The 11,879-nt window shown below is 47.3% G+C and overlaps 3 protein-coding genes across 3 annotated transcripts; 2 read left to right on the forward strand and 1 right to left on the reverse strand.

Annotated features, from left to right (window-relative positions):
* The first annotated feature begins 134 nt into the window (after positions 1-134).
* Positions 135-9,954, forward strand: LOC102715792 (beta-amylase 1, chloroplastic). The gene is made up of 18 exons (XM_040528011.1): positions 135-892; positions 1,011-1,221; positions 1,317-1,427; positions 1,514-2,303; positions 3,486-3,619; positions 3,738-4,034; positions 6,246-6,269; positions 6,350-6,439; positions 6,553-6,630; positions 6,794-6,868; positions 7,288-7,340; positions 8,007-8,157; positions 8,377-8,493; positions 8,601-8,727; positions 8,826-8,929; positions 9,053-9,188; positions 9,427-9,479; positions 9,580-9,954. Exons 1-18 carry the CDS (start codon positions 372-374, stop codon positions 9,661-9,663), a joined length of 3,156 nt encoding a protein of 1,051 aa, XP_040383945.1. The 5' UTR covers positions 135-371; the 3' UTR covers positions 9,664-9,954.
* LOC102715515 (60S ribosomal protein L21-2) lies at positions 3,571-5,208 on the reverse strand. The gene is made up of 2 exons (XM_040528359.1): positions 4,871-5,208; positions 3,571-4,043 (listed from the first exon to the last, which is right to left on the reverse strand). Exons 1-2 carry the CDS (start codon positions 5,105-5,107, stop codon positions 3,786-3,788), a joined length of 495 nt encoding a protein of 164 aa, XP_040384293.1. The 5' UTR covers positions 5,108-5,208; the 3' UTR covers positions 3,571-3,785.
* A 1,079-nt stretch (positions 9,955-11,033) lies between the features above and the next one.
* Positions 11,034-11,841, forward strand: LOC121055498. Its single transcript, XM_040528012.1, has 2 exons — positions 11,034-11,167; positions 11,398-11,841. The coding sequence occupies exons 1-2, from the start codon at positions 11,034-11,036 to the stop codon at positions 11,621-11,623; spliced, it is 360 nt and encodes a 119-aa protein (XP_040383946.1). The 3' UTR covers positions 11,624-11,841.
* The last annotated feature ends 38 nt before the right edge of the window (positions 11,842-11,879 follow it).

Below are 11,879 nucleotides of genomic sequence, written 5' to 3' on the forward strand. Positions count from 1 at the left end.
TCGCCGCGGCCCCGGGCTCATCCCGACCACTCGTTTCCTCCCTCGGATGCCACGTGGCACCCCTCCCGCCCCCGTGGCCCCGCGCGCGCGCCTATATAAACCGAGGCGCGAGAGCTTCTTCGCCTCATCGACCTCCGGCCCATTCAATAACTATTTAATAATTTTAGTATTTTTTTTGGCTAGATATATTCCCAATTTCCCAACCTCCCCATAATCCGATCTCTTCCCCCGTTCGATCGGATCGAAGCTGTGTCGATCGCAAAAAAATTTGAGTTCTTTTTCTTTTGGAAGTGGTTCATCTGTTGATCGCTTCTTTTCCCGCGTTTTCTTGGGGATTCGATTGAGAAAGGTTAAATTTCGAATTCGTAATAATGGCCTTGAACTTGGCTCAGAGCGCCGCGGCGGCAGCGTGCTTCGCGCCGTCCGCCGGCGCCGCGCCGCGCGGGCGTGCGCCTTCGGTGGTCGCCGTGCCGTCTTCGTCGAGCGCGGCGGCGACGACGGGCCTGAGGATGGCGAGGCAGGCGGCGTGCGAGCCGTCGGTGGCGCCCGCGAGGCCGTCGCTGGCGTGCCGGGCGGTGGCCGAGCACGTCGCGGCGGGCCGGAGGAACGGCGTGCCGGTGTTCGTGATGATGCCGCTTGACACGGTGAAGAAGTGCGGGAGCGCGCTGAACCGGAGGAAGGCGGTGGCGGCGAGCCTGGCGGCGCTGAAGAGCGCCGGCGTGGAGGGCGTCATGGTGGACGTGTGGTGGGGCATCGTGGAGAGCGAGGGCCCCGGCCGGTACAACTTCGACGGCTACATGGAGCTCATGGAGATGGCCCGCAAGACGGGGCTCAAGGTGCAGGCCGTCATGTCCTTCCACCAGTGCGGCGGCAACGTCGGTGACTCCGTCAAGTACGCACGCCGCCCCCGGCCGGCGGTCCATCTCATCTCGCCATATATGCTTCTTCTTCCTCCTCCTCTAACCTCTTGTTGGTGTGATGGTGGTGGTGGTGGTGGCGCGCGTGTGCAGCATCCCGCTCCCGAGGTGGGTGGTGGAGGAGATGGAGAAGGACCAGGACCTCGCCTACACCGACCAATGGGGCCGCCGGAACTTCGAGTACATCTCCCTCGGCTGCGACGCCATGCCCGTCTTCAAGGGCCGTACACCCGTCGAGTGCTACACCGACTTCATGCGCGCCTTCCGTGACCACTTCGCCTCCTTCCTCGGCGACACCATCGTCGTAAGTTCCCGCTCGATTAAAGAGAAAAAAAATGCTTCTTTTGATCTTTGCCGTTTCGCCGGCGGCGACGCTAATTAATCCGCCGCCGTGTGCAGGAAATCCAAGTCGGCATGGGCCCCGCCGGCGAGCTGCGGTACCCGTCTTACCCGGAGAGCAACGGCACCTGGAAGTTCCCCGGCATCGGCGCCTTCCAATGCAACGACAGGGTATATATACATATATATATCGCCGAAGAGCAAAAACTTCATTTGGATAAATTTTGACGGCTTTGTTTCATTCTGTGCTGCTGCAGTACATGCGTAGCAGCCTGAAGGCGGCGGCGGAGGCGGCAGGAAAGCCGGAGTGGGGACACGGCGGGCCGACGGACGCCGGCGGCTACAACAACTGGCCGGAGGACACGCTGTTCTTCCGCCGTGACGGCGGCGGGTGGAGCACCGAGTACGGCGAGTTCTTCCTATCGTGGTACTCGCAGATGCTGATGGAGCACGGCGAGCGCGTCCTGTCGGGCGCGACGTCCGTGTTCGGCGACGACGCGCCGGGGGGCGTGAAGGTCTCGGTGAAGGTCGCCGGGATCCACTGGCACTACGGCACCCGGTCGCACGCGCCGGAGCTCACGGCGGGGTACTACAACACGCGGCACCGCGACGGCTACCTCCCGATCGCGCGTATGCTGGCGCGCCACGGCGCGGTGCTCAACTTCACCTGCGTCGAGATGCGCGACCACGAGCAGCCGCAGGAGGCGGAGTGCATGCCCGAGGCCCTCGTCCGGCAGGTCGCCGCGGCGGCGCGCGCCGCCGGGGTCGGGCTCGCCGGAGAGAACGCGCTGCCCCGGTACGACGGGACGGCGCACGACCAGGTGGTCGCCGCCGCCGCCGACCGCGCGGCGGAGGACCGGATGGTGGCCTTCACCTACCTCCGGATGGGGCCCGACCTCTTCCACCCGGACAACTGGCGCCGGTTCGTCGCCTTCGTCCGCCGCATGACGGAGGCCGGCTCGCCGCCGGAGGCCGCCGAGAGGGTCGCCCACGGCGTCGCGCAGGCCACCGGCTCGCTCGTGCACGAGGCCGCGGCCGCGCTCCGGAGCTAGCCTGGTCACGGACTCATATACCGCGTCGCTTCGAGGTCGGATTCCGATGTGGGATCATTCGCCCATTTCTTCTCTTCTTTTTTTGCCATTTTGTACAGCCTTTTTGGGGAGCTTTTGGATTTGTGCTTCTTGTCTTTGGGGGAGGAAAACCGCTCGGAGGTCGAAAGAGCATTATTTCCTCCTGACGAAAACAGATCACGAATTATCATTACGTTAGAGATGATGTAATTAAGCCGGGAGAGGGAGGGGAAGACACAGGCACACACACAAAGTTGTTGTCACGCTTGGGGAATATATCCATTTCCAGCCAAAAAAAAAGGCGCAGAAATGCGTTGTGTTCTTGCTCTGGTTCGTTGCTGTTGGTCAGATTCAGTTCAGCTGCTGAAAAACTACAGTTCTACTGAAAACCTACTAGAGGGAGAGATTAAGCTAAGTTAATTTTGCACGAGAGGAGACTCCTCGGTGGTGTGTAGGGTCTACGTCGGCAGATTTTGCTTTCTGGTAGATCCTAACCTTATGTTTGTTGGGAATTTTTATAAAGGAAATCTTAAGTTTGCCTACTGCTTGCGAAACCTGCATCAGTGTCTCTGGTTTTTAGTGTTGGTTACTCACTACTCAGTTATTGTGTGCTTATGTCTTAAAAGCTAAGCGGTGTCAAAACAATTGAAAATTCTCGAGCGATTGATAAATACTATCAAACCTAGAAGTTATTTATTTCTGGCAAGAAATACGGAAAAATCCCCAGCACCAAATGATAGGTTTACTTAGATTATCAGGGGAATTTAACAAGTGAACAGCATCAAATATCAAGAACCAGAAGCATCACCATCCTCAGTCCTATCATAGTGAAAACTGGATAGCCTGCTCAGCTAATATTGTGACGCAGCAAGTTGGCAAAATGGCAATAATGCAGTTAATATAATGTCAGCCGCCAAAAAAAGGACAATCTTAGATCCTTAGCTAGCATCAAACAAGTTTTGGATAATATCAACCACATGGGAGGAAGTGAGGAACCAAGATGAGAGAAAATACATCAGCTCGCAGCCAAGACACAAACAAGGAAATAGAGCACGTCAAGATGATATCTAGGTCACGTAATGGAACAAATCAACTAGGCAAGCAGACTGACACTTGCAACAAAAGATAAAATTCGCACACATAATCCATCCTGTGACAGGATGGTTTGATCATCATCCTTCCCCAGGAAATATCGTGAAACGTGATCAGAATTCAGATCAGGCAAATTACAATCAGGCTGCACCAGAAGTTCAACAGAGCATATCTTCATTCTCAAAAGCAAATAGTAGCACAGTATAAAGCATTCTGCAAAACTCGCCACAATGATCTGCGACGAATATTTTTTTGACAGGAACCACACAGAACAAAGGTCCAGACTACTGCTCAGAGCGAGCAAACTTCTACTCATTAGAGTGACAGGGATATAGAATTGGTAGAGCAGGCAGATAGATCGAACATCCTAGTAACCACCCTTGAGATCATTGACCACATCATACGGGATGGGGGTGACAGTCTCAAGTGTGGCACCCTCAACCATGAAGCCAGGTTTAGGACCCTCCGGCTGCCTCTTCGTGCTGATGACCTCACCACGAGCCTTGGCATCAGCCTTGAGCTGGTCGTTCTTGATCTTCCTCAGGCGGAACTCCTCCGTGCACCTGGATGGCTGCACATGCTCCACACGGACATGGATCCTCTTCCTGATAATGCGGTTCCCGACCTGATAAGATATTAACCATCAGTAAAACAGGTACATTGCTTCAAAAAGAGTAACCCTTAACACTATATCTGCATCACTGAATACCACATGTACCAATCTAACTACACCAAAACCATCTGTCCTTCGATGGTAGGATGCTACTTATATGATTGAAACATATACCAACACATGACCACTAGAGATAAATGCACAATCAGAAGTATATGCACTTGATGTATCACAAAACCAAACTGATATATGCTTTCTGCATACGCTTATATACAATAATCGATGTAAAGTTGGACTACCACATACCTATAATAATAGGGTCGGTGCAAATTTCGATTGGTCTGTCGCTATCCTACTTGGGAGAATGAACATCTAGAAAAACAATGCAGCTAAAACCACAACTGCAATCTAGAAATACAGCAGGTGCTAATTTCGATTGTTTTGTTATTTGCGTAGTACATTGTGAAATGGAGGTAGTACTAGGTAAATAACAAATAGAGGCCAAATAATTCTAACTAATGCAAACCGTACAAATAAAAATATTACCAGTAAATATACCAACCAAACATCTAAGCTACACTGTTAATCAGATCTACGCAGAAAATTGCATCAGTATGAAATGATTCCCCTATTCCTGCAGCTGCCAAAATGAAATTGCCTTCGTACAACTAATGGCTTGCACAAAATCTTGAGAAAGCACATTGAGTCATGGGGCACATCACCATCTCATCGTCATTCTAAACTAAAATGGTTCCGAGCATTCGAGCGGCACAACCACAGATCCATCAGGAGCGCAAAGAGCAATTAGCACAGCACCGGGCGGTTTGAGAGTTTTATACCTGCTTGTTGATCTCGACGCCGATGGCGCGCTTGGTGACGTTCCAGACGCGGCCGGTGCGGCCGTGGTAGAACTTGTGCGGCATGCCCTTGTGCACGGCGCCATTCACCTTGACGTCGACGTGGTCGCCGATCTTGTAGGTGCGGAGGTAGGTGGTGAGCGGGATGTACCCCTTCTTCCTGAACGGGCGCGCGAACAGGTCGCGCGTCCGAGACCTCAGCCCGTGTCCCGCCGGCATCCTGGCTGCTCCCTTCGCGCGGCAGCGGCGGCGGCGGCGGCGGCGGCGGCGGGTGGAGAGGTGGTGTGAGCGAGCGTGTGTGCGGCGGCGCTAGGGTTAGCGAGGGTTTGGAGATGGCGCTGCCTTTTATAGGTGCGGTTTAGGCTTAGGTTGTGTGTGCTCTCCCCGTGGAGGAGTTGGGCTGGGCTTGTTGTGGGCTTATGGGCCCATAAAATGAAGCCCATGTACTGTGCAAATGTGGCCCATGAGCTTTGTGAAAGTGAAGGTGGAAGTGCAATTGTGAAAGAAAAATGTCATTTTGTTGCTGTGCTGCCATCCAATGTGAGCTCAATCCTGGTACAGTACTTGTGGAGATTTTTCAGCACCTGAAATGAATACGGAGAATCCCAAAATTTGCATGTGCATGTATTTTAAATTGAAGATTTGTTTCACTTTCTCTGGTGCTAAGGTTGTGAAACTGACGGCAAAAGCATCCCTTAATTTGACACCGTTATTTTCTGACGGTGGATTTTGAAATTTTGTTGCTTCCCTTCCCAATCTTCTAAATGATATAGTATTTTGTATGAAATTTTTCAATATAAAATTTCATGATCATGACTTTCCTAAAACAAAATTTTAACTTTATACTCCTAATAGTTAATTCAGCCATTTATATGCTTAATATTAGCTATCATAAAATCAAATAAGCTGAAGAATCTAAAAGAAACCTCCTAAGAAAAGCACTTCACATAAAACGGTATGATCTTTTTCTATTTACAATGGACAATTGTCTTTTCTTTCTTTTGAGATATGAAAGTTTCTGAACTTTTTCTTGAGCTCGAAATTGTCTGAATTGATTAGGCAATCCGTGCAATGATGCAACAACCAGTTCGAGGACACGGACAATGGAAGGTGACGACGCGACGACGAAGCGGCGAGCTGCCCACCAAACTCTCGTCGTCGTCTCCACCCGCAATCAATCGCTCACTCTCCTCCCCGGCCGCCGGTCTCCACTCTCCCGCCTCGTCTCGCCATGCCGCTCGCCCTCCGTTGCTCGCCGGCGGCGTCGCCCCTGCCCCCGCGCCGCCGCCGCAGCAGCAGCTACGTCCGCCCCGCCGCGCCGCCGGGGCGCCGGCTGCTGCAGCGGCTCCCCGCCGCCACCGCCGCCGCGGGCCGCGTCGTGGTGAGCTATTTGTTGTGTCCTGCTCCCGCCAGCCTTCGCATTGGGTTTGACCTGACCTCGCGCGAGGGGTTTTCTTGCAGCTCGGGTGCGGGCTGGTGACGCTGGACTACCTCGCGACGGTGGAGGCGTACCCGCGGCCCGACGACAAGATCCGCAGCGGCGAGCTCCAGGTCGACTAAAAGCTCAGCTCTTTTTTTATCAAGAAAGAGGGCGTCGCGGTGAATCTTGCGGCATTGCAGTGACCATCTCCATTTGTGCTTTCGTTGGTGTGCCATTGTTGCAGGTATCGGGAGGAGGCAACGCTGGGAACGCGCTGACCGGCGCGTCCCGCCTGGGCATGACCACGAGGCTCATCTCCAAGGTAATTCGTATCCGCTCGGTGCTCCGCTGACGTTCTCGAGCTGTGTCTTGTGATGATTTGGGTGGAGGCAACCTTCACGGCCTCACTGAATCGTGATCTGCTTGTCAGTTTGTACTGCACTGCCGAATTGCAGGTTTACAATCTTGCTTCTGTCTTTTGTCAGGTGGCTAATGATGAAATCGGGGGAACCGTGCTGTCTGATCTCAAGGAAGCTGGAATTGATACATCTCATGTTATAGTAAGGCTTGGTTTACAAATATGTAACTTGTACATCTTTGTTCATGGAGGGCAGCAAATAATCATGTGCATATTGGTTGGAAGTAATGTGCAATAAATTTATAACCGTTTCTTTGTAACAGAAAGCACTCAATGCAAAAATGTTGTGTTTGTTTGAAAGTTTCTAAAAAATGACTACTACAATGTATAGATAAGCTGTATACATATTCCTCAAATTTGTTCTTGTGCTGAAGAGATAAATGGAACTTGCGAGTGACAACATTAAAGGCCATTCTCCATATGAGTTTGATATGTGTTGCAAGGGTCAAAGATCAATAACAAAAAAGAAGATGCATAGTGAAAGATATTGGGTACTATCAACACCTTGGACTTTCTTCCATGCTCTCTTATGCTCATTATTTTGATAATTCTGCTGTGCAGATTTCTGATGGTGGAAACACAACATTTGTATATGTCATTATTGATAAGCAAACGTAAGAATATTTCTTTTTCATCATTACAGTAAGAAAACTAGCATGTAGCTTCATGAAGCAATACATGTAAATGGAACAATTGAGACATGCTCCTAGTTTGTAATGACAGGCATGACTGAAATATTCCAAATGAATTTTCTGGTCATCTGCACATTCAATCAGATACATTTTGGACAAATTTTTCAACCAATTTTAGTCTTATTACACCTATTTATATTAGAGTAATATGCATTACATTTATACATATAAAATAAGGTCTTTTCATAAATCCTGGTTCTTACACAACGTTCATCAATCATCATAATCTTTTCTTTCGTCATTCACTCGATTATTCTCAAAGACTGTGCATCTATACCAGATAATGGAAAATAAAGGCATGGCATAAACACATTAAGTAGATAGTAGATAAAATTTTACCCATACACGCATTCAGTACATAAATTACCCACCAACTGACCCTGTATACATAACCATTTTGATGTTTGGTCACTATTTTCGGTTTTGCTGGTTACTGAACATTATTTATATGGTTGAAGCTGTTACCTGTCTAAACAATAAGATCATTTAGCCACACTTACTCAATTATTGCTTTTGTTTACTTTAACACTTTATGTCAGCATAGCAAGTTTCTGTGCATACTCATAGAAGGGCCATTTACATTTGCAGAAAAACTCGGACATGTATAATCACATCAGGGTACCCTCCAATGGTTCCTAGCGACTTGACAATGTCAAGTCTGTCAACTGCACTGCAAGACGTAAGCTTATTATACTTAGATGGATACTCACATGAGATGGCCTTGGCAGCCGCTAAGCAGGTAATTTCGTTTGGAGTGTTGCAACATTAATCCACGCATATATCATGTAGCATCATGTAGTCTAGGTTGTTGAATCTTCATACATCTTAGTAGCTAGTACCGTCTAGGTAAATCCAATAGTATAAGTGTCCTTTGTATTACAAAGCAACAGTATCATAAACCTGTAGAGAATCAGATCATATTTTGATTTGTTGCTTGATTAAAACCAGATATGTACAGGCTGATCAGATGAAGATTCCAATTTTGGTTGATGCCGAACCAGAAAGAACAAGGGAAGAATTGGGAGGTTTGCTCAGTCTGGCAAGTTACATTGTCTGTTCTGGGAAATTTCCAGAGGTTTGTGATACACTATAACAAGCATTGATGGTCTTTAAAAGTTATGCTTTAGTAAAGTCACATTATTTTCTTCCTATCCACTACTTACAGTGTCTTCTTTATTATAGAAATGGACATCAATCCCATCTATTCCCTCTTCACTATTAGAAATCCTTCTGCAATATCCTCGTGCACAATTCGCTATTGTGACCCTTGGAGAAAATGGATGCATGATGCTTGAGAGGAGCAAATGTGGTTAGTTTGTTCTTGCCAGATAATATTAATTCCATGTTGGATAAAGCATATGCCTTTGTGACTTCAACTTATTTATTTGCAGTTGCACTCTTAAATAGGTGATGATTATGAAACTGAGGCAGTGGATATAGAGAATGTCGCTGAATCCTTAAGGCTGAAAGTGCATAAAGATGATATCCTGCCGACTTGTGTATCATCTAAGGTATGAGATATTTATGGCTATCAAAGTTGATTACATCATCGCATCATCAGAAGTGTGAGTGATATGATGACTACTTTGGATCTCTTTTACTGCTTTACCTACCTTTTCCATTTTACATTCTAGTTCATGAAACTTTCTGGAAGAGGCCCTGGGACTATATTTGCAAGACTGCTGATAGGAACAGCAGAAAGTATTCCAGCTTCAGAGCTTGTTGATACCACTGGTTGTGGCGATGCATTCATAGGAGCAGTACTTCATGGTGAGCCATTAACTACTTCCAGAATGTATATTTCTTCCTTCATTATGCTTCCCTAAGGAGCTAGAAAGTTAATATAAACAAATTCTTAAAATTACTATCTTGTTTGCTCAAGAATATGCTTTTTATATGGTGTTATTCAAGTATTTTTCTTTTAACTACATATTAAAATCTAGTTAGCTATCGCCTGTTATTAATAATTTATTCTAATCTCACTGTTTCCTCTATTGACTGTACTTAGGACTATCCACAGAGATGCCTCCTGAAATGATGCTGCCTTTTGCTTGTCAAGTGGTATAACAATTTGCTTCTTTTACAGAAATGAGACAAAACAAGTAGTACTAGTTTTTTCCACTTCTTACCTTGATTGACATGTTTGCTGTTCATGCTTCAGGCAGGCATCAAATGCAGAGCAATCGGTGCACGATCTGGTCTACCTTGGCTGTCCGATCCACGCTTGGCCAAGTTCCTGTGTTAAACATTGTCAGAGTTGTGAGGGACAAGGAAAAAAAAAGGATTTTCATTGCCTAGAATAATGATCCATGTTGATGTTTCAGCTATTGTTCAGAAGTCCACAGGTTGAAACTCGTGAGCACTAGTTACATTATGCCTTAATTGGTGATCTTTGTAACATTAGACTACCAGCTGAAGGAATGGACTTGTGATTTCTCCCTCTTGGAAATATCATCTGAAGTTCTAGACATCCTGTCTGGTTTGACAAAGCCTGCCTGAATTTAAGAGGAATTTGGTACATCTGGACGAAAAGGTTGAACAGCCGTTGTCAAAATTCAGACTTTCAATAGCAACGGCAAAACCTGCACTAGCAATCCTATATATGTTCATCCTCTGAATGGTCAAACACATAGGCCATATAATTTCTGCCCAATGTGGCAGCGGCACGTCATCATCCTGCAGCCTGCCGGACCGGTCATCCTGGCTAACCCGGTCTGAGGATTTACGTGCAGAACTTCATGCATTACCAATACATAGTGTGTTTCACATGAATTTAATAAAAAGAAACATAATTAATAGATTATAAAATTATCACCAATAGTTGAGAAGAGAAACACAAATTATCACCAAGCTAACATAATTTGTTAAAGTTCAAAGTCTTTAAATTGGCTAAGGAGGAAGGGCACATCAGAAATAAATCAAATAACCTAATTTATGTATCAAATATAAGTTATCCACGAATAAAATATATTTTTTCTGTTTCATATCATAAGACTTTTTGTTTTTATCTAGATTCATCCGTGTATCAATGTATATGTTTTGTATACGTGTCTAAATTTATTACTATCTCCGTCCTAAAATAAGATCATTTTTTAGTTTTTTGATATTATATTTTGACTTTTCATCTTATTTGAATTGTTTTTGCGATTAATATTTTTATTCTTACTAGACGATAAAACATGAATAGTACTTTATGCGTGACTAAATTTTTTAAATAAGACAAATGATCAATCGTTGGACATGGAAAAACGAAAAATAAGGTTATCATGAGACGGTAGTAATAATATATAAATAAATCCATTGGAATAAACATATATATAATCCTTCGCAATGAATAATCAGATATAAAAATTTAGTACCCACGGATAGCTGGGCCAGTGGGCGAAATTGACATCCCTACCTGCAGCCGACGTAGTGTCATCTCCAGCCGCCGCCGGCGGGCGCTGCCGACATGTCGAGGTGCGGTCCACGACAGCAGCGAGTCTTCGGAAAGTATGCTCCCTTGTTTCGTTCCCGGCAGGAACCCAAGTCAGCCTGCCGCGCTTCTCCGACACCTATAAAAAAAAACCAATATTATTCGAAAAAGACGCACCTGCGTCCCCGCTGGATTGGTCCATGGCTTCGAGCTCGGCCTCCGTCTCCGGCTCCGGCTCGCCGCCGCCGCCGCGCGCGGATGGCATCGCCATCGCCGTCGAGAGGAGGCCGCCAGCGTCTCGCCTGACGGAGCTCGGCGTCGGGTCATGGCCCAAGTTAGTTCACGAGCAATGAGTTCTTGCACAACAACCGTATATATACGAGTCTTCCTCTGATACGCGTATTTATACCGTATACCATAGCATATATACCGTATTTCTGACTGTCATCCGATGCATACATGTTTTTGTACCGTATATGCCGTGTATCGCTGACCGTACCCTGGTACACGTATTTGTACGGTATACCGTATCGCTGACCGTTCCTGTGACGAATACTTTGGTAGGTGGGGTGGTGGACCTGGGAGGATCGCGCTGAGCTACGACGCCCGGCAGACGTGCTACATCGTGAGAGGGAAGGTGACGGCGGCGGCGGCGGCGGCGGAGGGCTCGCCGGAGACGGGGCGCGTCGAGTTCGGCGCCGGCGACCTCGTCGTCTTCCCCAGGGGCACACGGTGCACCTGGCACATCGCCGTCGCCGTCGACATGCACTACGCCTTCGACCCTTCCTGACAAGAAGATTAGAGGAGCCAGGAAAAAAAAACTTGTCACTGCGTTGCGTACTTGCATTCTGAATTGCAATACATTTTACATACAGAATCTCTGTCAGATAAAGAAAAGGAAACATTTTTAGTACCACTGGTGCAGAGGCCGGAAGTTGTACTTTCCATTATAGAGAAAAAAAAAAGAGACATTTTTACCTCTGTGGAGGTAGAACAACACAAGCATCATTGCTTCTGCCCACATGCTCTGGTATTCTGCATAGCCA

The sequence above is a fragment of the Oryza brachyantha genome, chromosome 10 (genome assembly GCF_000231095.2).
Source record: "Oryza brachyantha chromosome 10, ObraRS2, whole genome shotgun sequence".
NCBI lineage: Eukaryota > Viridiplantae > Streptophyta > Magnoliopsida > Poales > Poaceae > Oryza > Oryza brachyantha.

Bases quoted from the DNA above. Each gene is read 5' to 3' on its own strand.
- LOC102715792 (XM_040528011.1), top strand. From the start codon at position 372: ATGGCCTTGAACTTGGCTCAGAGCGCCGCGGCGGCAGCGTGCTTCGCG. The intron at 6,869-7,287 runs GTAAGGCTTGGT...TCTGCTGTGCAG, and splicing joins TTGATACATCTCATGTTATA to ATTTCTGATGGTGGAAACAC. The intron at 8,158-8,376 runs GTAATTTCGTTT...AGATATGTACAG, and splicing joins CCTTGGCAGCCGCTAAGCAG to GCTGATCAGATGAAGATTCC.
- LOC102715515 (XM_040528359.1), bottom strand. From the start codon at position 5,107: ATGCCGGCGGGACACGGGCTGAGGTCTCGGACGCGCGACCTGTTCGCG. The intron at 4,044-4,870 runs GTATAAAACTCT...ATATCTTATCAG, and splicing joins GCGTCGAGATCAACAAGCAG to GTCGGGAACCGCATTATCAG.
- LOC121055498 (XM_040528012.1), top strand. From the start codon at position 11,034: ATGGCTTCGAGCTCGGCCTCCGTCTCCGGCTCCGGCTCGCCGCCGCCG. The intron at 11,168-11,397 runs GTTAGTTCACGA...ATACTTTGGTAG, and splicing joins GGCGTCGGGTCATGGCCCAA to GTGGGGTGGTGGACCTGGGA.